The 26,935-nt window shown below is 44.6% G+C and overlaps 1 protein-coding gene across 2 annotated transcripts in view; it reads left to right on the forward strand.

The window, feature by feature from the left end:
* USP12 (ubiquitin specific peptidase 12) overlaps positions 1-22,979 on the forward strand; it is a 104,055-nt gene extending 81,076 nt beyond the window's left edge. For both annotated transcript variants that reach the window (XM_053900701.1, XM_053900703.1), the window contains 5 exons: positions 2,655-2,731; positions 2,847-2,930; positions 15,743-15,940; positions 18,404-18,482; positions 19,754-22,979. In XM_053900701.1, coding sequence (XP_053756676.1) covers positions 2,655-2,731; positions 2,847-2,930; positions 15,743-15,940; positions 18,404-18,482; positions 19,754-19,855 — 540 coding nt within the window. In that variant the 3' untranslated portion in view covers positions 19,856-22,979. The remainder of the gene's footprint in view (positions 1-2,654; positions 2,732-2,846; positions 2,931-15,742; positions 15,941-18,403; positions 18,483-19,753) is intronic.
* Positions 22,980-26,935: the final 3,956 nt, after the last annotated feature.

Raw genomic sequence — 26,935 nt, forward strand, 5'->3', positions numbered from 1 at the left:
AAAATTCTCTTTTGTGAATCCATTTTTACTGGTGAACCTCTTTCACATCAAGCGAAAGAGGTTTAACTGAATGCTTGAATGCATTAACATCCTGTGTGGGTGTTTTTGGGTTAGAGTAAGGATTACTGTTCATTGTTGTGGCCATTGCAGTAAGAGCTTGACTGGGCAGTGTTTGATGGCAGGAATTGGTCTCAGGACTCACCTTTATTCGATCTGAGCAACTCCACTGGTTTGAACATGAGTTTTATAGAGACATCTTACAAAGAAAAATTCTGTTGTAGCTGAATTCCAAGCTTTAGGAAATACACTGAGCGGTGTTTCAATCGGAAGAGTGGGTAGAATCAGAATTTGGCAGTTGGTTGGTGTTTGGTGTGATGAAATTTGGTCTGTGTTCGAAGACGTGTATAATTCATCCTCTTCAAGAAGACAGGAGATAGTTAAATTTGCTTAGCATGTTGGGAAATGTAGTTTTGGTGAAGCGGGCAGAGTAGATTTGGGACCCTATGGAGGTCTTTGGGATGCTGTGGTGCCAGGCCTTGGAAGCTTATTTTGTAGACTGGGGACGATGGGGGATGAAGATTAGATGTTTTTGAAGGACAAAGTGATGTCACCGATCCTTGTTTGCTCAAATATTTATTTTATTCGCAACGGATGGCTAGTGATCCTTCCCCCATTCTCTGCTAGGTCCTCCTGTGGCCTGCAGTCTGTATTTGCAGATAGTTTCCCAAGAATTAAAGGTATGAATTGAGAATATTTCCTCAGAACCCCAGTCATTATCTTGCAGATTCAGTAAATGGTCATCAGTACCCCATGGCCTTTATCAAACTCAGCTAGAGGGATGAAATTGAGAATTTCTGAAGAGTGAATATGTGTCATTTCTTTAGTTTTGCATAAATATTTAAGTGCCAGCTGGGCCAGGTAGAAGATGGGTAGAGGTTGGCAGAAGGTGAGTAGGACATAGAGGTCTTGATCTGCAGCTGCTCGTAGAGGAGTACAGACCGGTAACAGGTGGACAATTCCAGTCCAGTATGTTAACGGTTCAGGGAAGCACGAGAGCCCGCGCGAGTCAGAGAACAAGGAGACCTGACCTCTCCACGTAGGAGTGGGCTTCTTGGAGGAGGCGGTGTTTGTGTGGCAGGTGTTGGTAACGCGGTTGTTAATACCCCAGTTGGTTAGGAGGCTGGGTCCCTTGACAACTCTGTCTTCTGATGGTTTCTTCTTGGCCTCTTTCCTTTTCTTCTGTTTAGTCTTCAAATGTGGGTGTCCTCCAGGCTTTCACTTTGGGCGGCCTCTCACTCTGCATCGGGAGGGTCACAGTCCGTTTTCGTTACCGCCTGTGCTGATGACTCCCCACCCACGTCTCCAGCTTAGACTGCTTCTCTGAGTCTCCCACATCCTGGGTGTGACCTGACGTTAGATCACGGGAGTCCGACGACAAGCAGACGTGTTTACAAACACTTTTGAAAGTTAAATAGTGCCCCACTCGGAGATTGCCTGCTACCAGCACGCTTGTGAGCCCAAGCATAGTAACTCAGACATATCCAGATGATCCAGAGCCTCCTTCTATATCATAAAGATGGAAATGTAAAATGAAGACCGCCGAGGCAGCGCCTGAGAACCCGCAGACCTCATTTTGACAAACACCGGGCTCTTAAATCTTCACTCCTTTTTGGCCTGCACGTAAAGCCGCGTGTTAGCCTGTCTCTGCCACGCCACCCTTCCTCCAAAACGGAGCTGATTCTTTTTCCTTAAGCACCTCACGTCCCCTTTCCTCTCTCTCTGCCATCTTCCTTACACTGTACCTTCCTTACACGTGTACACTGTACCGTGTGTACACGGTAAAAACGTACTCCTGTTGGCATAAGGACATAGTAGATGCGGCTCTAAATCCGTACAGCTACACGATGTATCACAAGTTACTGATGCCGAGCTCCTGAAACAGGTGCGCCGTTGAAGCAGGAGAGCACTTACCCCCCGGGGGTACGGCCGTGGTGGGTGCGAGGCTCGGCCAGAGCCCTGTTGTACGCTCACCCCGGGCAGAGAGTCGTCGAAGGAAAGAGCTAGGAAAAGTGACATCCGCAGTTCTACCCTAATCCTGTTCACACGAATAAGCGCTAATTTTTTTTATCAGATGATTTGCCCATAATTCAAACAGAACCTTACGTTAGGTTTTTTTAGGGAAGGATTAGAAAAGGTCATCGGTGAAGATTGTAATTTGGCATTTTAGGCTATAATTATTTCCTGAATGATAAAACAACACGGGCGTCAGGCCCTTGCCAAGCATCCTCATTCCGTCTTGGCCTGTGTGTGCGTGTGTGTGTGTGTGTGTTTTAAGTATCAGTGTATATGGGCAGTTTGTTTCGTGCTTGACGATAATACCGAGATTCAGGAAAGTGTTGGGATTTGACATCCTAGCCTCTGCCAGTAAGGGAATCGGTCCCAGATGTACTTTGCTGTTTAACCTGTCCACATGATGAGAGTCGTTTACTCAGTGTCCCGTTGGATAATCCAGATCAAGGAGATTTCTTGTGAATTTGGGGGGAAAAAGAATTCTTCATATACCTACCACTAATAGAATGAATTTAATTCTATCCTTTCAGAGCAGTGATTTACTGATATTTCAAAAAATCAAAGGTAATTCCCTGTTTTTCCAGATAAGCAGCAAAGATGAAGATTTTTTAGACCTTTCTGTTGACGTGGAACAAAACACATCGATCACTCACTGCTTAAGGTAATTGTAGATGTGTTTATGTTGAAATTTAATGAATGTCTTTGGTTTAGAATATTTTGAAACAAACACAGTTTTCCGGTAGAGACAAAATAAATTTATTTTGAATTTTACGCAGGGGTTTTAGCAACACAGAAACTCTGTGCAGTGAATACAAATATTACTGTGAAGAATGTCGCAGCAAACAGGAGGCCCACAAACGGTAATTTAGAGTTTTTAAACTGTTTTAGTGATTGCTCTGGCAATGGATGTTATCGATGGGCTTTTCTAGCTGAAAGGGATGTGTGAAAATTTACACTGAGTAAAACTTTTGAATGTTATCGTTGAGTAATGAAGACGCATTAACTTCTTACCAGATCAACAGTATCCCACTCCCCACCCTCAGGCCACTTTCTACACTTGTTTAACAATCCTAAACCAGTACGGTTAAAATATTTGACTTTGAGGCTTTGCTGCCTGTGTAGCTTTTTCCTTGGTGGGGAGGGGTAGGGGGAGCTGTACCCGAGTTTCCGCTCTTCCCACATAGGATGTTATACCTTCTCTTCTTTGGGATTCGGTATCAGGGAATGGAGTCATCATCATCATTCTCGTTACCTTACTTCTTACGTTGAAACAATCTCAGATTCAAAGAAAAGCTGTATGAACCGTACCAAGAATGCCATTTTACCCGAAATCGTGTGAAAATAAGGTCCTGGTGTGATGTCCCACGATCCTGGACACTTGAGTAGCCATTTCCTGCCAACAAGGAAGTTTTCCCATGGCCGTATTCACCCACACGGGGAAAGTCACGCTGACACGCCACTGTTCTCGTAGACCTTATTTTATTAGCGCAGATGTCCCGGTAATGTCCTCTATGGAAAAAAGGATCCAGGCCAGAAACCTACATTACATTTAGTATTTGTGTCTCTTTAGTCTCTACATTTGGAACAGTTCTTTAGTCTCTTGTTGACTTTAAAAATCTTGAGAGTTTTGAAGATTGCCGATTCGTTATGTTATAGACCGCCCTCTTTGGGGTCATCTCGTGTTTTCTTAGGATTAGGTTCAGGTTATGTATCCTGGGTGGGCGTCTCCGAGAAGTGAAGCGCTCTTCTTCGCATTGTATCCTCTTAAGTGACACATGGTGTGTGGGGGTCCCTAAGACCACTCCTGACACTCACTAGAAGGACTCACAGGACTCCGTGTATGTAGTCATGCTCACAGCTGAGACTTATTACAGGGAAAGGTGACAAAGCACGTCAGCAAAGCAGAAAACCAGGTGAGCTTCCGGGAGTCCAGTCCCATGGAGTCACGTGGGCGTACTTCACTCCTGTAGCGTTGAATGTGATGTGGGAGAAGTGTTTTCTGCTAGGGAGGCTCATTATAGATTCAGTGTCCAGTGTTTTAAACCGAAGGCTAGGCGCCGTCTGCCCAGCATGTACCAAAATTCCAGACTCTCAGAAGGAGAACAGGTGTTGAGCATAAGCCATATTGTTTGTTCAAACAATTTAGGCGTGTTGAGACACGCTTATCATTTAGGGACACTCCTCAAATTCAAATTCTCATATATTAACCAAGGATCACCCTTATAAGCAGACCTTTCTAATAGAAGTGGTTTTTTTAAGTGTTTATTTATTATTGAGAGACAGGAGGGTGACAGAGTGTGAGCAGGGGAGGGGCAGAGAGAGAGGGAGACACAGAATCCGAAGCAGGCTCCAGGCTCTGAGCTGTCAGCACAGAGCCCGACACAGGGCTCGAACCCACGAACTGCGAGATCATGACCTGAGCCGGAGTGGGACACTTAACCAACTGAGCCACCCAGGGGCCCCACAAGCAGACCTTTGTAAAGACAGTCTGAGGCCTGCTAGGTTAACCCTTTGCTGCACATCCCATTACTGGTGCTGTTACTTTTGAGCACTTGATTAAGGGGATGTCTCCCAGAGTTCTTCACTCTTACACTATGTTTTTGCTCATGTATAATTCATAAGTATTTTGTGTGGAGGTTATTTTTAGATTGTAAATACACCCATTCCTCATCAGACTTCTAGTATTTTTCATTTTCTAAATCTCAGTTTGGACTCCAGGTTTTTTTTTTGTTTGTTTGTTTTCAGCGGGTTATGATCCATTGCCATTCTTACTTTTTTTATGTGCAAACGATCCCCAATTTGGCCAGCGGGAACCCCTTCAAGCTGGTGCCTGTGTCTTTATGACATGTCCCCTCATCCTTGAGTGTTTCTTTACTTTCTGGCACCACAAGATACTCCTGGCTCCTTTTCTCATTTTGTACTTGCCTTGCCCCCACTCTGGTCCAGCCATGTCTCCAGAGAGACCTGGTTCCTTTGAGGAGGAGAATGATGTTTAGAAAGCAAGACTTTGATAGAGGTGTGCTCCCTGCTATCGGGATGTTTCTGTTCTCGAGCCCCCTGGGTGAGCAGAGCTGGAGGGTGGGGGTATATGCTCACATCTATACCTGTTTATCTTGCCTGTTGATCTTTCCGTATTAAAAAACCATAAGTTCCCAATTAAATTCCCAATTTCACATCTCTACCTGTGTATCTTGCCTGTTGATCTTTCCATATTGAAAAGCCATGAATTCACAATTAAATCCCCAATTTCAGCCAACACCATAGGGTCCATTCTAGTTTTCTCCTTTTTCATATTTGTGGTTTCCTTCTCTGAAAGTAAAAATTGGCTCCCGTTATCTTTCTGTATTTATCTAATTGTTCAGTGACGCTGTAGGTAACCGGTCTTCTCCCTCCACCCCCACCATGCACAGAGGTCATACAGACATGCTCTTTGCTCTGCTTGGGTTTCCCCTCTCCCCTGACGGCACAGCCGTCTACCTAGTATGGCCCCACCTGACGGTTGAACTGAAATGTTCATGAAAAGAAGAACTTAGGTTTTTTAAATGATTATGTTTTTGTTTTTATTTTGGACACAGATACATTTATTAGGAAGGGAGGGGTTTTAGGTAGTGGACACAGGTAATCAAAGCAGATGACTCATTGTTCTCTTCTGTTAGTGAAGATGATTGGGGTGGGTACCTCACATAAGTTTGGGAGAGGACGTATCAGATTGATCCTGAAAGTGTAGAAGGTGTCTAAGACTGTTGGTTAAGGAAGACAGAGTCAAGGACTAAACGTAACTAAGAGGAATCCGACTCGCGAACTTCTTTGGCCACATGGAGGAAGGCATATCTGTGAGCCTGGCTGGTCTTTGTACAGAATGACAAATAGCCGTATACGTGAGTAATTAAAGACGGTTTACAAACTCAAGCTGTTTGTTTTGCAGACATCCAGGAGATTTTAATATATCATTTAATATGAGGTTTTTTGTTAATATACATGGGGAAAATATATATATATATATATATATATATATATGCATGCTCTGTAAAGAAATTAGAAAATATAGATAAGTATACGTCAATTAAGAATCATTATGAAAGCGCTGTTAACATTTTTGTGTATCCTGGATTTTTGAAGGGTGTCTGTATGCACACATGTAATTCTGGCAATGGAATCAAATTTTTATATGCAGTTTTGTAGCTTTTTTCACTTAATAAATGACAAGCATGTCACTGAAAGTATATTTTTACATCATTCTGAAGAGGTGCTCCATAGACTTTTTGTATGGGCGTACCATAACATACCATAATCTGTGAACTGTGTTCACAGCTAAATCGAATAGCTTAGATTGTTCCCATTTTTTTTTTTTTTTTACTGTTACATTGCTTTGGTGAACATGCATATTTTGTATGTATATGCCCACCAACAGACACATTTTCACACAGTTTTTAGAGTATTTCTGTAGGATAAGTTGCACGTTAGTTTACAGGAAGACAGCAATACAGAAATTATCTGTTTTCTACTAGGATCTAGCGTCAGCCCTTCTGATAACTTGCGTTGTAATATTGAGCAAGTCTCATTTAGTCTTTTTGGGTCTCACTTGCATTAGGTGACATCTGCCAGCTCTCAAAGTCCACAGTTTGTAGTCTCGGAATAAGAGAGTAAGATTGTGTTGGATATACAGATCATAGTTCTTATTAAAGAAACAGAAACCAGTTTGACTTTAAAAGGTTTCAGTCTGGATGAAGTACAAAAACCACGGGATCATCTCAGTGGACACAGAAGAAGCATTTGAGAAAATTCAACACCCGTCCATGATAAAAACACTCAGCAAACTAGGGATAGAAGGAACATACCTCAACATAATAAAGACCATCTATAACAAGCCCACAGCTAACATCAGACCCAGTGGTTAAAAAAATAAGAGCTTTTCTCTAGGATCAGGAACAAGACAAGGATGCCTAGTCTTGCCATTATTCAGCATAGTATTAGAAATCCTAGCCTGGGCAGTTAGGCAAAAAAAAAGAAAAAGAAATAAAAGGCATCCAAAAGGGAAAGGAAGAAGTCAGATTATCTCTGTTCACAGATAACGATCTTATTGACAGAAAACCCTAAAGATGAAACGACCACAAGAAAAAAAACCTTGTTAGAACTAATCAATTCAGCAGACCTGCAGATACAAAATCAACACGCAAAAATCGGTTGCATTTCTGGGCACTGACTGAACAATCCGAAAAGAAAATTAACAAAAGAATCCCATTTACAGTAGCATCAAAGGGAATAAAATACTTAGAAATGGACTTAACGATGGGGGCTAAAGACTTGTACCCTGAAAACTATCAAATGGTACTGAAAAATTAAAGAAGATATGTACAAATAAATGGAAAGATATCTTGCGTTTATGCATTGGAAGACTTAATACTGTTAAAATGGTCATACTACCTAGAAGAGTCTACAGATTCAGTTTAACCTCTGTCAAAATCTCCATAGCAGTTTTTGATGAAATAGGGGAAAAAAACACCCAAGATTCATAGGAGAAATCTTGAAGGACTCTTAAAGCCAAAACAATCTTTAAAGAAAAACAAAGCTGGAGGCCTCACACTTCCTGACTTCAAAACCTATTACAAAGCTACAGGAATTAAAACGGCATGGACTGGGATAAAGACAGACCTATAGATCAATGCAACAGAGTAGAGAGCCCAGAAATAAACCCTCACTCGCATGGTCAGATGATCTACAAGTGCGCCAAGGCCGCACGATACAAAAATAGGGAAAGTATAGTCTCTTCACCCGATGTTTTGGGACCACTGGATATCCATGCGCAAAACCTTATACCATGTACAAAACTTAATTCAAAATGGATGAAAGACCTAAACATACGACCTGAAACTACAAAACTCCTAGAATAGCGGAAAGTCTTCATGACCTTGAATGTGGCCATGATTTCTCGAATATGACACCAAAAAGCACAAGCAACAAAGGCAAAGGTAGACAGATGGGACTCTGTCAAACTTAAAAACGTACGCATAACAAAGGGAGACGATAAATGGAGTGAAAAGGCATGAATGGGAGAAAATATTTGAAAACCAATACGTGACAAGAGGTTAATAACCCAGAACATATCAAGAACTCGTACGGCTCAGCAACAAAAACCAGGCAAAGAACTTGAGTAAACGTTTCTCCAAAGAAGATAAACAAAGGGCCGCCAAGCATATGAGAAGATACTCGACTAAAGCTAATCGTCGGGAAGAGGCACATCAGAACTACAGCGAGGTATCCTTCCGCACCAGTTAGGGTGGCCGTTATTGGAAAGTGAGAAAATAAGTGTGGCGACGATGTGGAGAAACTGGAGCCTCGTACGCTGTTGGTGAGACTATAAACTGGCATAGCTCCTATGGAAAACAGCGTGGAGGTGCCTCAAAATACTGGAAGTAGAACTACCTTAGGATCTCGCGTTCCTTCTTCTAGGTATATATCCACAAGGATTGAAAACGGTGTCAGAAGAGATGTGTGTGCTCCGGTGTTTATTGCTGCATCGTTCACAATAACCAACAGGAGGAAGCAGCTTAGATGTCCATCTGCAGATGAGCGGATAAAGAAAATGTGGGATGAACGTAAAATGGGGTATCGTTCAGCCTTAACAAGGAAGGAAATCTTGTCACATAAAACATAGATGAGTCTTGAGCATATCATGTTAAGTAAGCCGGTCACAAAAAGGCAAATTCTGTACGATTCGAGTGATCTGAGGAATCTCAAGTAGTGACGTTCTGAGAGACAAAATAAAACGGTGCTTGTCCGGGTCTGCGGGGAGGGAAGAAGAGGAGTTATTCAGCGGGTGTAGACTTTCTTTTTGCAAAATGAAAATCGGGCGATTTTCTCCACAGTTCTGGAGATCTGTGGCACAACTGTGTGCTTATAGGCAACACTGCCATACTCTCTGTTTAAAAGGGGTGAAGATGGTGAAGTTCACATGTTTTTTACCACAATAGAAAAATGCATGTGATTTGGCTTTCATTCGGAATCTGTGTTTGTATTAACGTAAAGACAGTGTCGTCTTTGCAACCAGCCGATCTTGGAACAACGTCAAAGAACGATTTCTGGAAATGGTGCCCTAAAATGAGTATTCCGCGATCAAATGAATTTGCTATATAGTAAAATTTCCTCTTCATTGTTTATTCATGCTTCATATTGTGGACTCTGAGAAGATCCACAGAATAGAAGAAATTTATCTTTTTATCTTTCACACGGAATTTGTCCGCACATTGACTCCTTTCACGTAGCACCCCTGTATAGCGCAGTCCAGGGAAAATACGAGGTTGGTAAATGTGGATGAAACAGTCCTGAGCTGTCACCCAGTGGGAGGATAAAAGCATAGGGTAGAAGCAAGGTGATGAAGCCGGGGAACTGGAACGAGAGGATTTGATGGCTTATGGCGTTGTTTTAGGTGCTGTTTTCCTGTCCTCTGGGCTGGGAGTGCCGCTTGCGATTTTAAGGAGCACTCGCCTGTCACTCCCCTCTCCCTGAGAGTGGGATCTGATGACGAGTGACAGTGGAAAGCTGAGCCAGCCTGACCGGCTCTCCACTACACACCCCTCCTCGCTCCCCTCCCTGTACTCTCTCCCCTCCCTGTACTCTCTCTCCCTTTAGGCCACTTTCAGCCGAGCCCGCCTCCAGGCCCACCCCTGTCCGCGGGCGGCGTTGAGGACGACTCACGCAGTGCCCAGGTGACTCAGCGTCTAGTTGTTGTGGCCGCTGCCTGTCTCTGTCCACCCTGATCTAGTGGTAACTGAGGTTCTTCCTGTTCCTGAGGCCAAGTTCTTCCCTTCTGCTCCGTTTCCCTAGCTAGATGCATATCGTTTTCCTGCGTGTGCAGGTTCTAGTCACGGGTAGTATCACGTCGGGAGTAGTCAGCCCTTTCACACACACCCTGTCTCCGTCTGCTGAGACTGCCGTAACAAAACCCCATAGACTGGGCGGATTATAAATAGCAGAAATCTATCGATCCGTTCGCATTCTGGAAGCTGGCGGTCCAGAACCGAGGCACCAGCATGTCGCGTTCCGGTGAGGGCCCTCTTCGTGGTCCCCAGCAGGTGCCTTCCTGCCTGGTGGAAGGACTCCCGCAAGCTCTCTAGGGTCTTTCATAAAGACACTAATCCCATCTGTGAAGGTTCCACCCTCATGATGTAAGCACCTCCCGGAGGCCCCACCTCCTAGAACTGTCACGTCGGGTATTAGGTTTTGAACATGAGTTTTGGGGGGACACAGGCATTCAGACCGTAGCACCCCCTCCCCCATTGGGATCCTCCTGAATCTGACCCGTGTGTCCGGTTGCCTAGGTCCTTCTGTCTTTTGACGGGTCGATGCTGTCCGGATGCGCGCCTGGTAGCATCCCCAGGTAGCGATCAGGACTCTCCCCCACTCCCCCCCCCCCCCCCCCGGTCGTGGCACTGGATCTGCCCGGTCCCCCCACCTGCCTTCGTTGATGACACCCACTGGAGTCAGGCTCCGTCGGGTCCAGCTCTCCTCTCAGTGCTTCCCACTCAGTCTGGTGTCTTCCTCACGCGCAGCCATAACTTCCGTTTCCCTGTCACACTCGGCCTAACCTTCCCCAGTTAGGCCTCGTTGACATGACAGTCCACGAGAAGGAATTTTCTGTCTGTACGATGACGAAACTCTTCTGCGTGGTCAAGACTCCTCTGCCAACAGAATTCCATTAAGTTCTTACGTGCTTGTGCTGATGGGACGTTAAAGTTGTCTGGGGTAGAGTTTGCATATTAGTGCCCTCTGGCCCGCAGTGTGTGTGGACCTCTTTGCTCGCCTCCCGCCGTTTACACAAATGGGAAAGTTTCCTTTAAAAAATGGTTTCTGGCCATTCTTGGGGAATCTGCAGACAGCAGACAGCTCTAGAATATGGAACTCGCCTTCGTGGTGCCCCCCTCCCCCCCCCCCCCCCTTGCCTGCAGCAGAGTGGCCGGTATTCTAGTCCGGGAGTGGCCTCAGGGCCCATTCTCCGCCACCCCCACTCCTTTGGGGCACTTTCACGCTGGCTCTCCTTCAGAGGACTCCTCTGGGGCTGGGGCTACCGCGGAAGGAAGCTTCTGGGAATTTCTTTAACCTGTGACCTATGACCGGCAGGGGGAGAAGAGAGTGTGAAAGCCCGGTCACCTCGCCACGGTCCAGGGAAATCTGCAGGGAGATTCAGAGTCCAGGCAGGGTTTCCCCGAGGGACCAAGCTGGAGCTGCTCTCTGTGGGCTTTTTCCCGAGACTGAACCCTCAGCTGGCTGCCTCCTCTTCCCTCTTGGCTTTGCTCACTCGGCCCCCAGAGCAGCGCTCTGATAAATCTCGGGCACGCGACTTCTTTCGTCAGGGTCTGCTCGCTGGGTCATGGGGCCCCAGGTTGAGAAGATGTGCCCGCCACCCCTCCTGACGGTGGCTGCCGTAGGCATTGACTTTGTAACCTGGTGTGTGACGAGGGCGGTACACTTTTGCTGAGAAAATAGTATCTGCCGTCCGCTCGTTCCCGGTCCAGAATACTCTGATTAGGTTGGAAGGGGACGTGCTTGTTTTTCAAAGTCACATCGCTGGGAAGCATCGTTTTTCTGCGGAGATCTAAAATTTCCGGAAAACTGAAGTTGGGCTGAGGACGCTTTTGTTCCGGAGGAGAAATGGGCTCTATTAATAGTTTAAAATGCTCCTTACGAATTTATGATTACTTTGTTAATTCAGGGACATAAAGGAATCTTGCCATTTTTGCAGTTGCTGGTCTTTATTTACAAGAACCTGAGGCAAAAACGTCAGCGTTTCATTTAGGACAACTATAATATCATCGCCAAGGGAGGTTTATATGTTGCCGGATTCAGTCTGCTAATGTTCTGTTGATTTTCACATCTTTGAGATACTGTGAGGGATATCATCGGTCTGGGATTTTCTTGTAGTACCGTTGTCAGGTTTTGGTACCGGCTTTCAGCTGGCCTCAGAAATGAGTTGGTGATCATTCCCTCTTTTACGAAGAAGTTTCTGTAAGACAGGTACAGGCACACCTCATTTTATTGTGCCCTGCTTTGTTGTACTCCGCTGCGTTTTTTTTTTTTTAACATAAGGTTTATGGCATCCTTGCGTCGAGCAAGTCTATTGAGGCCCTTTTTCCAAGAGCATTTGCTCACTTTGTGTCTCTGTGTCATATTTTGGCAGTTCCCGCCAAATTTCCCGCTTTCTCGTTACGATCACATTTCGTATAATGACCCGTGCTCTCCGATGTCACTGGTGTGATGTTTGGGGGTAGCACAGACCACTCCCTTACAAGATGGTGAGCTTCCTCGATGAGAGCTGTATGTCTGTCCTCTGAGTGCTCTACCGTCCGTCCCCCCCCCCCCGCCCCCCGCCCCGGCCCCCTTTCCCTCTCCTCTGGCTGCTCTCGTCTCTGAGACACAACAAGATCGAAACTAGGCCCATTAGTAACCCTGCAGTGACCCCTCCGTGCGCCAGTGAAAGCAGAAGTCCCGCGTCTCTCGCTTTGAATCAAAAGCTAGAGATGGTGAGGCTTCGTGAGGAAGGGCGCGTCGACGGCTGAGACAGACTGAAAGCTGGGTCCTTTGTGCCAAACTCCAGCCGCGTCGCAAGTGCCGAGGGAACGTTCGTGAAGGACGTGAAGAGTGCTTTTCCAGCGCACGCACGAGTGACAGGAAAGCGAAGCGGCCTTATTTCCGACACGGAGAAAGTGTGAGTGGTCTAGACAGAAGAGCAGACCGGCCACAACATTCCCTTGAGCCAAAGTCTGACCCAGAGCGAGCCCTCAAAACTCCCTTCAACTCTCCGAAGGCGGAGAGAGGCGAGGAAGCTGCAAGAGAAAAACTGGAAGCTGCGGGGGTGGGGGCTGAGGAAAGAAGCCGTCTCCGTGACGTGGAGGTAAAGGCGGAGCAGCCGGTGCTAATGCAGAAGCTACAGCAAGTTCTCCGGAAGGTCTGGCTGAGATCGTTCACGAAGGTGGTTGGTGTAGACAGAACAGCGGTCTGTGGAAGACGACGCGTGCCATCAAGCACTCGCACACCTAGAGGGAAGTCCGTGCCTGCCTTCGGAGCTTCAAAGGACAGGGCTGTCTTGTTAGGGGCTAACGCAGCTGGTGACCTGAGACTGATGCTCACTGGCCATCCTGAAAATGCTGGGGCCCTCCAGAATTACGCTCAATCCGCTCTGCTCTATAAATGGAACAACAAGGCCTGGATGACAGCACATCTGTTTACAGCATGGTTTACTGAATATTTGAGGCCCGCCGTTGAGACCTTCTGCCCGGGGAAAAGGCAGAAAGAAAGATTCCTTTCAAGTTTTGCTCTTCATCCACTGATCATGCTGCCTGGTCACCCAAGAGCTCTGATGGAGATCGTGCCCTGAGATGAATGTTTTCGTGCCTTTTGACAAGCGTCCATTCCACAGCCCGTGGATCAAGGAGTCATTCTGACTTTCTTATTTTTTAAGAAATCCCATTTCATAAAGTTGCAGGTGCCATAGACAGTGATTCCTCTGATGGATCTGGGCAAAGTAAATTAAATCCCGCCTGAAACGGAAAGCCATTAAGAACAACGGGAAGAGGTCAAAATATCTTTTATAAGAGTTTGGCGGAAGTGGATTCCCACCCTCGGGGACGACTTTGGAGGTTGGGGACGGCAGTGGAGGCAGTCACGGCGGATGTGGTGGAAACAGCGTTGCTGGGATCTCGTGACAGGACGCGATGGGGTGAGGACTGCTGCTCACGGCTGAGCAGAGAACGTGGTTTCTCGAGATGGAATCTGCTCCTGCTGACGATGCCGTGAAGCCGGTTGAAGTGTCAGCGAAGGATTTGGAATACTACACAAACTTGGTAGTTGAAGCAGGGCACGGTTTGAAAAGACTGGTTCTAATTTTGAGGAAAGTTCTGCGGGTGAAATGCTCTCGGACAGCATCTCGTGCTATAGAGAAATCGTTCACGAGAGGAAGAGTCCGTCAGTGTGGCAGACGTGATTATCTTCTTTTAAGAAGTGCCGCAGCCACCCCAACGACCTTCATCATCACTACCCCCATCAGTCCGCAGTGAGCCGGGACCCTTCCCCAGCAAAGAGGTCATGACTCGCTGAAGGCTTAGGTGATGGGTTGCGGTTTTTCACGATGAAGTGTTTTTTAGTTAAGGTGTCTGCACTGTTTTTTCTGGACGTAATGATATCGCACATTTAATGGACACGGTATAATGTCAGCCTAACTCTTATGCGCACTGGGAGACCAAAAATTTCATTCCATTGGCTTTATTGCAATGCTGACTTTACTGTGGCGGTCTGGAACTGAAGCCATACTATCTCTGTCGCATGCCTGTCTCTAGGATTTTCCCAGTTTTTCACGATCTAAAATAACTCTAGAAGTGAATGTGTTTCAGACGTCTTGTATCTGAGAGGATATATTTAAGTTCTAGAAGTTGGGATTGCTGAGGCAAAGGCCATAAAGACTCTTACACTGTTAGCTTTCTTTCCGGGAATGAATATCGGTTTATGTTTTTTCTCGCTAATGTTTTTCAAAGGCCAGGGTAGAATAGTAAATGTTTCCGGAATAACAAGCTGCCCACCGTAATTTAAGATCTGTAGGATGCAGGTTTAGCGAGATGCCACAGGATGATTTTTGTTTTCACTTCATTAGAGGCAATGGCTTAGTAAATTTCGTTTTTTAATTAATGAAGTGTTTTGCTTCATTGAACACTTACGGAATTCAGTGCTGCAACACTTGTCAGGTATCTGTCACGTGCCAGGCATGTTGCTCGATAGAGAAAGAAAATGAAAACAAAATAAAAATGGTTTCTCCCTGGCAAGATTTTAGACCCTAGAAGAAGAGGAAGACCCATAATCATCATAAACATTTGATGGGGTCATAAACTGTACATGCATAGAGTGAATCTAGAAAGTGCCGATGGGGGATTGAAGAGAGGGGTTACTTGTGTGGGGGGGACAGCGTTTGAGCTGAGCCTGCAGAAGAATAGGCTGTCATTAGGAGGAGCCAGGAGTGTGGAGTCGTGTCGGGGCGAAATGACATTTAAGGGCGTAATAAAGATTATTTAGAGTGTGGAGGATAGCCGGTGTTTTACAGTAAAAAACTTAACCCTAAATTTGCGGGTCATTTTACTCTCTTTTCGAGGATACACGTAGTCCTTATTCCTAATGCGGAGTTACTTCTTATCTCTGACAAACACCTTTCGCAGAACGGTCTTTCATGCTTTTCTCGTTGTGTCAGTCTGTTACTGAATTATATAGACTGATGGGACAGATGGATTTCAGTCTCCCCTCACATCCAAAGGAGTTAGCAGCTCTAAGGAACTGGTTTTCCTCCACCAATCATAGGCATCATGTGCAGTTTGCCTTATCATTAGGGACCTGTATTTCAGAATAAGGATTTCTTAACAGCGGACTGATGTCGTTCATCTATTTTGAAGCCGTATTGCGTATGAATTAGATTTATGTGGTTTGTCGATGACGGGTGGGGTGGGACAGTCTTCAGATGTTGAGAATGTTGCTTTGCCAATATAAAAGTAATTGGTAGAAACATGCAAAACTGGGCAGTGCTGGGCTATTAAAACTACTAATGGTTTGTTAACGGAATCCTAAAGTTTGATAGTTCTTTTAAGGGCATGGTGTGAATGTCTTTTATGAAATTCTGTCTCCGTGTTTATTTGAATAGGATGAAAGTTAAAAAACTGCCCATGATTCTAGCTCTGCACCTGAAGAGGTTTAAGTACATGGATCAACTTCATCGATACACAAAACTGTCTTACCGGGTAGTTTTTCCTTTAGAACTTCGTCTGTTTAACACCTCTGGCGACGCAACCAATCCTGACAGAATGTACGACCTCGTCGCCGTGGTGGTTCACTGTGGAAGGTAACTGCATCCGAGGGACGAGCTGGCAAGGTTCTTGGTCTGTGGGGCGGGCGTTCAGGATGGTCCCGGCGTGGATCTTTCCGAGGCTCTTGATCCTTCCGGGTCGTCGTGTCAGGATAGGTTGATTGCAAGATGGGTGTTTCAGATACAGTGCGTTTATCATTTCCTCCTTAAACTTTGGTGTACCGAAATATTACTACATTTGGTTCCATGCCTCTGTGTTCACGTAGCTACTAGATGTGTATTGCTAGCCGTAACTTACTGCCCTGTGTTGTATTGTTTATCAGTTTGTATATGTTTCCCTTGTGAGAACAGGCACTTCTTAAAACAGGAAATGATTTGTCCGTTAACAAAAGAGTAGCAACATTTAGGACGCCTGGGTGGCTCAGTGGGTTGAGCGTCTTGATTTCAGCTCGTGGGTTCAAGCCCCACATCAGGCTCTGTGCTGACAGCGCAGAGCCTGCTTAGGATCCTCTGTCTCCCTCTCTCTGCCCCTCCCCTGCTCGTTCTCTCTCTCTCTCTCTCTCTCTCTCTCTCTCAGAATAAATACAGATTAACAGCATTTAAAAATCTTTTTTATTTTTTATCAGATTTATCTGTAGTAAGATTTCACACGAGAGCGTAGATGGTTTACTTTGCCTGCATCCTTCAACTGTCGAGGACGCTCGTCCTCAGCAAGCCCGTGCCAGTCCAGCTATGCGTTCTCTCTCCTCAGTGGCGCGTAGATTTCTAACAGGTGCTTGCGGAATTCTTAAGTGGGACCCTTTTGGCCCGTCTCAGGCCCCCCCCACCCCCGGAACCAACCTTCCTGGAGTCCTCAGCCCTGTCCCTCCCACCTCCTCTCTCGCCGGACGGGGTCTGTCCGTTCCACTGCGCCCGCAGCTCTGCTTTTATGTTCTGTTTTGCCCCGAACTGTGTTTGTGGAGGGTTATCTGCTGCACTGACCGTGTCCTCGGGGCAGGAAGTGTTGGTGTCTTTCTGATCCCCACAGAAAGCAACACCCTTATGTGCACACGATAGGCACTCACGCCCACTGCAGTGAGCGTGTTTTATGTTCAGGATGCAAATCCCTAATAAACGGCCTTCCTGGGCGCCTAGTAAGTTTATGAGCCTCAGCCCTTCCTCCTCCTATTAGTTTCTGTAACCGACTTCTGTCTGTTCTTCAAACCACCTGTTTGCCGAAGGAAAAAGCCAAGCTGCCCGATGCCTAACTTTTGTGTCCCCCACCTGCCTCCTCCCTCTCAGGCTCTGTTCCTCAGCCTTTCTGTGATTCTCTCTGCCTTTCTACCACCTTAAAAAAGTACAAAACAAAACAAAAAATAAAATAAAATTCTTAGCCTCTTATATAAACACATGATTCTTTAGATGAACCCCCGAGAAATGGGGAAAATCCGTTTATTTTGGTTTTTATTTCAGAATTTTAGAATTAAAAGCCTTCTTAAAAAAATAGTTCTGAGGGGTTTTCGTCTGTGGGGAAAGAGCGGTCCTCTTGTTTGTGTCGTTTTGTCACCTCGGGTACTCGTCTCCCCTAACCGGGTCAGAGGAGTCGACACCAGGAGGCACAGAGGCTGCTTATTCCTTTATCTCATGTTGCTACTCTTAAGATAATGTTCACATTAACAATACTTTGTGTGGAAAATTATCTCAAATTCTATACTATAACAATTACAATGGAATTACAATTTAATGAAGAATTATGTAGAAGCTTTTATAATGAATCATACTTAAACGGGGAGAAGTTGAAATCTTCACCACGTCTTTTATAAAGCAAAGGATTTATTGTGTTTGAAGAAACAGTCCCACATGCATTTTGATGAGTTTCTAGATTTCTTTATTCCAGATTTGTTTAAAATGAGACGCAGAGACCATTCTAATAATGGTGCTAAGATCTAGGTACTTAAAAATAGCACTAATAATACTAACAAAATGTCATTTGTTTTTAAAGAAGTTTATGAAGGTCAAGCTTGATTGATTTCAGAACTGTAGATTTGATAGCTTTGCTTGTTTAACTATCACTCGATACCTTTCCTCAAGAGAAAAACTTTTCCGAAGAGAGTAAGACTTAGAAAAAAATGTTTACTTGTGTTGTTCTGTAGTTTAACTCAGACTGTGACACCCCCACCCCCCTCAAAATGCTAGAAAAAAAATGTATTTACATTTTTCATAGAAGCAAATTTGAAAATTATTTTAAAAATAATAAGTTATAAAAGACAAATAATTTTAATAGTGTAACTTCATATAAATAGAATGCTGATTATATCTTTCAAAGTAGAGTGCTAATTATTTGATTTTAAAATAGAATGCCAGTTCACATCAATGTGGCTTGATATTTTGGGGAAGGATAGGTAAGGAGTATTTTTATCGGTTTCAGTTATGCTGCTTTATAGAACGTGAAATTCGGGCATAGAAGAATGATGTTAATAAACATTGTATGAAATTAACTTTTCTTTCTCTTTGTTTTAGTGGTCCCAATCGAGGACATTATATCGCAATAGTTAAGAGTCATGATTTTTGGTTGTTGTTTGATGACGACATTGTAGAAGTAAGTAGTTCCTGAATTTCTTCTTTTTCTTCAAAGTTGGGTGTGTATTTCACTCTTCTCTTTTTTCTCCCAGCCTCTCATTCATAGGACAGGTGACGAATATTAGGCAACTGTTGAGGTCTTCAGATTATCTGATTCCTACTTCTTACTCCCCAACAGGCAATCCCAATGCTTGAATGGTCAGGTAACCTTTAAAATGCTTAGGATAAAACAAAAGCTTTCGACAACAGAGCCAGCTTTAAAAAAAAAAAAAAAGCTTTCATTGTTTAAAAAAAAAATTTGAGGTTAAAAAAAATTGAGTTATAATATACATAAAGTACACAAATCTTAAGCAACAACTTGAATTTTTATGTGAACGTGCACGCACCCGTATTTGCATGCGCGCGCGCGCGCGCGCACAGCGCGCGCGCACACACACACACACACACACACACACACACACACACACACACACACACACACACTGTAACCACTATCAAGATCAAGTGCACTCTCAGCACCCCAGTGAGCCTCCTTTATCCTCTTTCTGGTCTGTCCTCACAGCTTTCCTCCCTTCTCCCCACCATCCCCTTCACCGGCTCCTGGCTCTCTTGAGGCTTATCATTCTCATTATTGTTTTGCCTCTGTTTGAATATAAATGGACTCATTCAATATGCCTTCTTTTGTGTCCGCCCTTTTCCGCTCATCATTGTATCTAGCAGTTTATTCGTGTTGCCAATAGTAGGGTTTTCTTTTTTATTGTAATTGCCCGTTGTCAGAACAGAACGAGTTGGAAGCTTGCCTTTTTGCCCCTTACTGAAATAAAACTGCCTCCACGACCCTGGTGTAAGTCTTTTGCTAGACACGCGCACTCATTTTTCCTGGGTGTGTTAGGTGGGACCATCTGAAATTGCCATTTTCGTAGGTCACGAATGGTTGGGAATTCGTGGTTTCTTACAGTCCAGGTAGAAATTCTGTCCCCTAGGAATAGGATTGCTGGATCAAAGGGTAGTTTGTGTGTTCAGGGTATAGAAGACAATGTGACACGTTTCCCCAAAGTCTCCGAATCGTTTTACATTCCTACGAGCTGTGTCTGAGAGTCCTGTTTGCTTCACGTTCTTACCAGTACTTGGCATCATCAGCCCTTTTAACTTAAGCTGTTCTTACTGTGCAGAGCTGTTTTATAGCCCCGACGAAAGACACGATTCTAAGAAATGTGGAAGAAAGTTTTATTGGATTGAAGCAGTTCCCAGAGCTCACTTTCGTACTAATGTTTACATTTTGCCCCGCAGAAAATTGATGCGCAAGCTATTGAAGAATTCTACGGGTTGACATCAGATATCTCAAAGAACTCTGAGTCTGGTTACATCCTTTTCTATCAGTCTCGGGACTGAGGGGGACCGTGATGAAGAGATACTTTCTGCCTCATTTCTTCTCTGGTTACTTTGCAAAGGATCAAGCACTGATGTTTCAAGAAAAGAGAAATGCAGGAAGCTCAGGGGGCAGTAGCACACTTTGCACACAATAAAGCAAAGACTGTGGATTCACACGCTCTTCCTATCCTGGTAGTTGATTTATTTGCTCAGGTATCATGCCGTCCGTGCAGTTCCACACAAGGAAGTGAGATCAGAGATAGCAGCTCCTCTCGGGAAACCGCCTTCCAGTAATTGACATGCATTTTCTCTTTATTCGTCGCACCAGTAATGGTTTGAACTCCTTGGGGGTGCAGGAGAAAGAGTGGGAATCTGTGCTAGGTTGTAGCGATCGTTTCGGGAGGTGATACTGAACGCACCGCGTCAATTTGCCCGTGTCGAATACACACACATAGAAGGAACATCCGGTGGTCTTTTCAGGCGTAAACCAGAACTACATTTGGGCCCAACACTTGCAGTTGCCTTTCTGATGTAAAAACGAACAGATGACTAGAATCCGGTGTCAGGAAGACAAATATGTTTTGCTTCTCTGAAGAAGCTTATAATAATATACAGTATATGTATATGTAGGGAACAACTGGTCAAAAGTGGCTTTTTGTTTCCCCAAGGGGAAAGACTGGCTTTGTAATTATAAGTTTTTTTCTTATTTATTTTACTTAAAACTGGTAGAGTCTAAGTATTGTATGAAGTGCCCATGATTCTGTCAGTAAATTTGAGCTTATTTTTATTAGTTTTTGTCAATTGAACTCATCCTTTTGTTTGTTTCTATTTTTAAGGTGAATTTTAAACCATTTTAAATCGTAAGATACCTTAAGAAAAATTACACTGAGAGGAGGTAAATACTCTTTTTCAGGAGGAACTGATATCTCTGACTAAATATTTGTCCTTTTGTCATGGTTTATAAGTCACTGATTTTACTCAGCTTTAATTTTGTAAAGTAAAAAAACTTATCAAAAATTCCCTGTCACGGTTGGAACCATCGATGAAATTCTGGTGCAGTGGTGGCTCACCAGTCTTCAGAATCCTTAAATACCCTGACGTTTCAAGTTGCAGCCGTGTTCGGAAAAGTCGTGTCTTGGCAGTTAACGTTCTTTTCGAATGTCATTCTTTACCCTGGGAAGAAGGAACCTGTCGTAACCCCAGCAGCCTGGGTGCCTAGCTGCAAACCGGGCGAGGATGAAATTTTAAGGAAGCAGACCAGAAACACACGAAGCAAGTCCTTTTCTCCCCATCCCTCCCCCCCCCGCCCCCCCATCTTTGCAGATCTACTGGAAGAGTGTTCAGAAACTAAGCTTTGCATTTGTCAAGACTTCATTCTGTCGGGGGTTTTAAGAAGTAATATATGTAATGTAAAGTGTATGTAAACCATTGAGGTTGACGCTTCCCCGTGCATCAGTGAGTTGACGGTGGCCGAATGTAACGTGCAGAAAATAATTGACTGTATATTCAGAATCATAGCAATCAGGCCTTGGATGTTCTTCAAGTCTTTTCAGGCAGTGATTTTTTTTTTTTTAATTGCTGTAATTTTCTAAACTTATTTTACTAATACTGTTGAATATGAAAAAAAACCACGAAAAAAAATTTTTGTCTGCTGCTATTTATTAACATTTTATTATCTGTATCTTTTAGCTCAGGAAATGACTTCACCTATATTCGTTCCGTGAACTGATCTTTAACAGGGTCGCTTGGCTAATGGGGCTGTTTAGACAGATACGCTGGGAGAAAAATTACGACGTATTTTGACACCTTGCTCTTTCAGATACAGTCGCTAAAGCCTTACGGCCGGCTGGAACGGGCTTATACCGATCGATCGCGATTGCGTAGCCCGCCTGGTTACCACGTTGCACAGAGACTCACGACTGAGAATGCGGGGAAGGGGGAGGGGAAGGTCACAGGACGGGGGAGGTGGATACATTTTTTTTATTTTGAGGGCTTAAACCAAATTGTCTCGGGATTTACGGCTGTGTTTCCGTAGCTTTCAGCGCAGAGGAAGTAGAGTGAGGCCGAGTCCGTTGTTTACTTGAGTTAGGCCACAGCATGTATAAGAAGGATAGATGAGGTCATTTGCACAGAGGTACAGCACTGGGATACTACGCTGTGTTCGTGTCTCCATTTTGCATTGTAAAAACCACAGTAAAAGGCAAGGCGAAATTTCCTGTCGAAGCAAGTTCTAGCATTTTCGTTGAGCTCCTTGGTAGTCGCACACTGTTCACATCTACACCGTGTTTAATAGTATGATTTGTCAGGGGAGGGACTGTGGGGCGATGGGTCTCAATTTCCTTTTTACTCTTAGTACAGCCGCGTCTGCGTAAAATGTTTGGAAGCTCACCCGAGACGCGGCAGACTTTAAAAGCACAGGGTTGGGGTTGGGGGGCAAATGCAGGTATAGCGAGAGAAGGGACCCAGAGAGGAAGCATTGTGAGATTGTTGGTTGACTGTGACTGAAACGAGGGGTGGGTTTACGGTGTAAATGGCGGCCGATTGCTAACTACGTACATGTTTGCTGGGATGGCTGTCCCATATTTTGTATATTGGAATAAAAATTTCCACAGGTCATCGTAACCGGAAGTAAATATGCTAAATTCAGTCTCACTGCTAAGTCGTACGGCTCCTGTCTCAGAAACTTCACCTGTAGACGATTGCTCAAGACGGGGGCCGTGAGACTTCAGGAAAAGGGAAAAAAGGAAATGTGTAATATATGGATCTCGTTGCCTCTACCGATCAGTATCGGGTTTTTCTTTTCCGTGGTGGCAGTAGAAAGACCTCACTTTCGTAACATACTACTCTTGATACTTTCTTTAAGGATACTTTTCATTAAAGATTCTCTCATGAGGTATTAAACTGGGAGCCGGGAGGCTAAGGCGCTCAGGTCCTGGCTCCTCAGTGAATTTAACTGTGTGACCTTGGGCAAGTCACTTAACCTCTCTGTGCTTCAGTCTCCCTGTCTTGTAAAACGGGAGTAATACCTACCTCACAGGGTTGTTGTGGGGATTAATTAGATATAATGTCTGTAAAGCATCTAAGGTTCTTGAAGAAGGCGCTATATAAATACAAAATAATATCTATTAAAGTTGGTTTATTTGTGCTTGCGGGTTTTTAAGTGTGGTTTTTTTTCCCCTTTTTTGCCTAAAACGTCTTTGAGAATGGGAAGGGCAGACCCTTGAACAACATGGGTTTGAATTGCGTGGGTCCTACTTGTTAAGCGGATTTTGTTCCTTAGACACGGTATCGTAGTACGGTGAACACATTTTCCCTTAGGACTTTCTGAACACTTTAGCTTTATTCTAAGAACGCAGGTATGTAATAACGTATCCAAAATGTGTGTTAACCGCCTGTTTATGTTATCGGTAAGGCTTCAGGCCAACGGTAGGCTATTAGGGGGGCGCCCGGGTGGCTCAGTCAGTTAAGCGCCCGACTCTCGATTTCGGCTCCGGTCACGATCTCACGGTTTGGGAGTACGAGCCCCGCATCAGGCTGTTCACTGACCGTGTGGAGCCTGCTTGGGATCCTCTCCCTCTCCCCCTCTCCCCCTCTCCCCCTCTCCCCCTCCCCCCTCTCCCCCCTCCCCCTCCCCCTCCCCCTCTCCCCCCTCCCCCCTCCCCCTCTCCCCCCTCCCCCCTCCCCCTCTCCCCCCTCCCCCCTCCCCCTCTCCCCCCCTCTCCCCCTCTCCCTCTCCCTCTCCCCCTCTCCCCCTCCCTCTCCCCCTCTCCCTGCACCTCCCCACTTGCGTGGTCTCTCTCGCTCTCTCAAGATTAAAAAAAAAAAAGGCTATTAATAGTTAAGTTTGGGGGAGTTGAAAGTTCAACCTGGATTTTTTTGGCTGCACAAACATGGTGCCCCTGACCCCTGTGGTGTTCCAGCTTCAGCTGTATACACTTGGGGAAGTGCCTTTACTGCTCTTGCTGCAAACTTGCTGCTTTTGTTACCCAAAGAGATTTTCCGAGAACAGCATTCCGTGTGTGTGAACCAGCACCTGTAATCCCGTGCCTGCATTGGTCTTTAGGTAGTCGCCTTGCCTTTCCAAAAATTCCGAGTTTAAAAATGTAAATTTAGAATCCTAGACTCTTACTGTTTTTAGCGCTCCCTTAGCCCTTGCGGTGTAGTCCTCGCTCCTGTAAAATCGGTCACTTGAGAATATTCACCTGTGCTTGAGTACTTGAGATCCCGTTCCATTGTTCAGTAACTTAAATTTCCATACCTTGCCTTTATTTATATTTAATCTGCTATATTTAATCCACCGCTCTTCATTCTTGGGAGACCTGTCCTGGTAACACTCTTATTTATTCATCTCTCTGGAACAGTGTTCTTAGAATAAGCTTCGTAACAGGTGAACTGGACCGCCAGTGGGGACCTACGATTGCTTGCTTGCCTTCTGTCTATCTATCATTTTACATTTATTTACTTTTGAGAGACAGAGCACAAGCAAGGAAGGGGCAGAGATTGGGAGACACAGAATCCGAAGCAGGCTCCAGGCTCTGAGCTGTCAGCACAGAGCCCGACGCGGGGCTCGAACCCACGAACTGTGAGATCATGACCTGAGCCAAAGTCGGACGCTCAACCAACTGAGCCACCCAGGTGCCCCTGCATTCTCTTTTTTAGATGTCTATCACATGCTTCATACTGAACTTTTAATAAGTGAAATTCGCTGTATTCAAGACAGCTTCTCATGAACTGTTGAAAAGCCAAGACTTTCCCTCCCTTTTTTTCAAGTGTCCTTGTCACCCAGTATGTGTTCATGTTTGTTTGAAGCTTTTTTACCTTTTGTCATTTATGTTTTTCTATGATAACCTACCTTTTTTAATTTCCAGAGCTGCTAAAATAACCCATCACTTGTTAGTTGATGGCAGGATAGGCCCTACACTCAGCATTTTACTTTTTCTTAATGTTAAGAAGAAACTAAAACTCTTCAGAGGTTGAGTAATTGTCCCAGAGTCCCTCAGCTGGAAAACAGCAGATCCAGATTTCAAAAAGGTGTAACTTCATTGCCAAGCTCTTCTCTGTGGCTTTCGTAATCAAAGGGTTCTCTTTTATGGCAGAAGATGCACATAACCTGGAGTTTCCTGCTTCTGCCATTTTTAAGTGGGCAGCGAAGTGACGTTAAGCACCATCCATGTTGTGCAGCCATCACCGCTCCCCATCGCTAGGATTTTTCATCTTCCCAAACAAACTCTACCCATTAAATACTAACTCCCCATTTCCCTGACCCCCAGCCCCTAGTCACTTTTCTACTCTCTATCCGTGTGACTGCTCTAGGTAACTCCTATCAGTGAAATATACGGTATTTGTACCCTTGCATCTGGCTGCTTCCATTTAATGTTTCAAGATTCACTCAGGTTGAAGCAGGTGTCCGAATCTCCTCCCCTGTTAAGACTCTGTAATATTCCATTGTATGGATGCACCCCATTTTTAGACCTTCATCTCTTGGTGGACATTTGGGTGGTTTCCACTTTTTAGCTATCGTGACGCCACTATGAACACAACTATCTGTTTGAGGTCCTGATTTCAGTTCTAACAGGTATATACGAGAAATTGCTCGGTCATACGGTGGTTCTAGGCTTAACTCTTTAAGGAACTGTTTTCCATGTGGTTTTCTACAATGGCTGCCCTGCTTTACATTCCCCGCCAGCAGGGCAGTAGCATTCCGGTTTCTGTATAAACACTTGATCTTTTCTCTGGAGGTTTTTTTGGTGGTGGCCGTCCCAGCTGGGGTGGTGGGATAACTCACTGTGGTTTTGATTTGCATTTCCCCGATGATAAGTGATGTTGAGCAGTATTTCATGTGTTTACTGGCCATTTTTAGAGCTTCTTTGGAGAAATGTCTATTCAAGGTCTTTGTCTATTTTTTTTTTTAATTGGATGTGTATTTTTAAATATTGGATTGTTTATGTGTGGGGGTTCTTTAGAAGTTCTGAATATAAATCCCTTTTCAGATATTTTCTCCCATTTTGAGAGTTGTCTTTTCACTCTCTGATAGAGTGTCCTTTGATGCACAAAAGTTTTTAATATCGGGGCGCCTGGGCGGCTCAGTCGGCTGAGCATCCGACTTTGGCTCAGGTCACGATCTTGCAGTTCATGGGTTCGAGCCCCGCGTCGGGCTCTGTACTGACGGCTCAGAGCCTGGAGCGTGCTTTGGATTCTGTGTCTGCCTCTCTCTCTGCCCCTCCCTGGCTTACACTCTGTCTCCCTCTCAAAAATAAACATTAAAAATATATATATTTTTAAAGCTTTTAATATTAACACAGTCCAGTTGATCAACTGTGCCTTTGGTGTCCTATCTAAGAAATCACCAAATCCAGTGTCATGAGACTTTTCCTCTGTGTTTTCTATTAAAAGCTTTATATATTTTAGCTCTCAGGTTTAGGGCTTTGATTTATTTTGAGTTAATTTCTAAATACAGTGTAAGAATCCGGCTTCATTCTTTAGCACGTGGATATCCCGTTTTCCCAGCACCACTTGCTGAAGAGACTGTTCTTTCCCCATTGAATGATCTTGGCTCTTTTGTCAAAAGCCATTGGCCGTTATGTGTGAGGGTTTGTTTCTGGGCTCTGTTCTATTCCATTGGTCTGTATGTCTGTTGTTAGGCCACAGGCACACTTTTCATTGCACTTACAGCGTAGTGAGTTTTGTATGAGGCCTCCAACTTTGTTGTTCTTTTTAAAGATTGTTTTGGCTGTTTAGGGTCCCATGAAATTTCATACAAACTTTAGGGTTTAAATTTAAAAAAATAAATGAAGCTTATGCAAAAATTGCTGTTGAGGTTTTGATAGGAATTGCATTGAATCTGTCTTCCAGTCCACGAACACGAGATGTCTTCAAATTTATGTTGCCTTTAATTTCTTTTCTTTCTTTTGTATGGTTATTTATTTTGAGAGAGGGAGGGAGGGAGGGAGGGAGGGAGGGGCAGAATCCCAAGCAGGCTCCACGCTGTCAGCGCAAAGCCGGATGTAGGACTTGATCTCACGAACTGTCGGTGAGATCATAACCTGAGCTGAGATCAAGAGCCGGCACCTAACTGACTAAGCCACCCAGGCGCCCCCGTCT

This window comes from Panthera pardus, unplaced genomic scaffold (assembly GCF_024362965.1).
Source record: "Panthera pardus isolate Hobbes unplaced genomic scaffold, ASM2436296v1 HiC_scaffold_1, whole genome shotgun sequence".
Taxonomy (NCBI): Eukaryota; Metazoa; Chordata; class Mammalia; order Carnivora; family Felidae; genus Panthera; species Panthera pardus.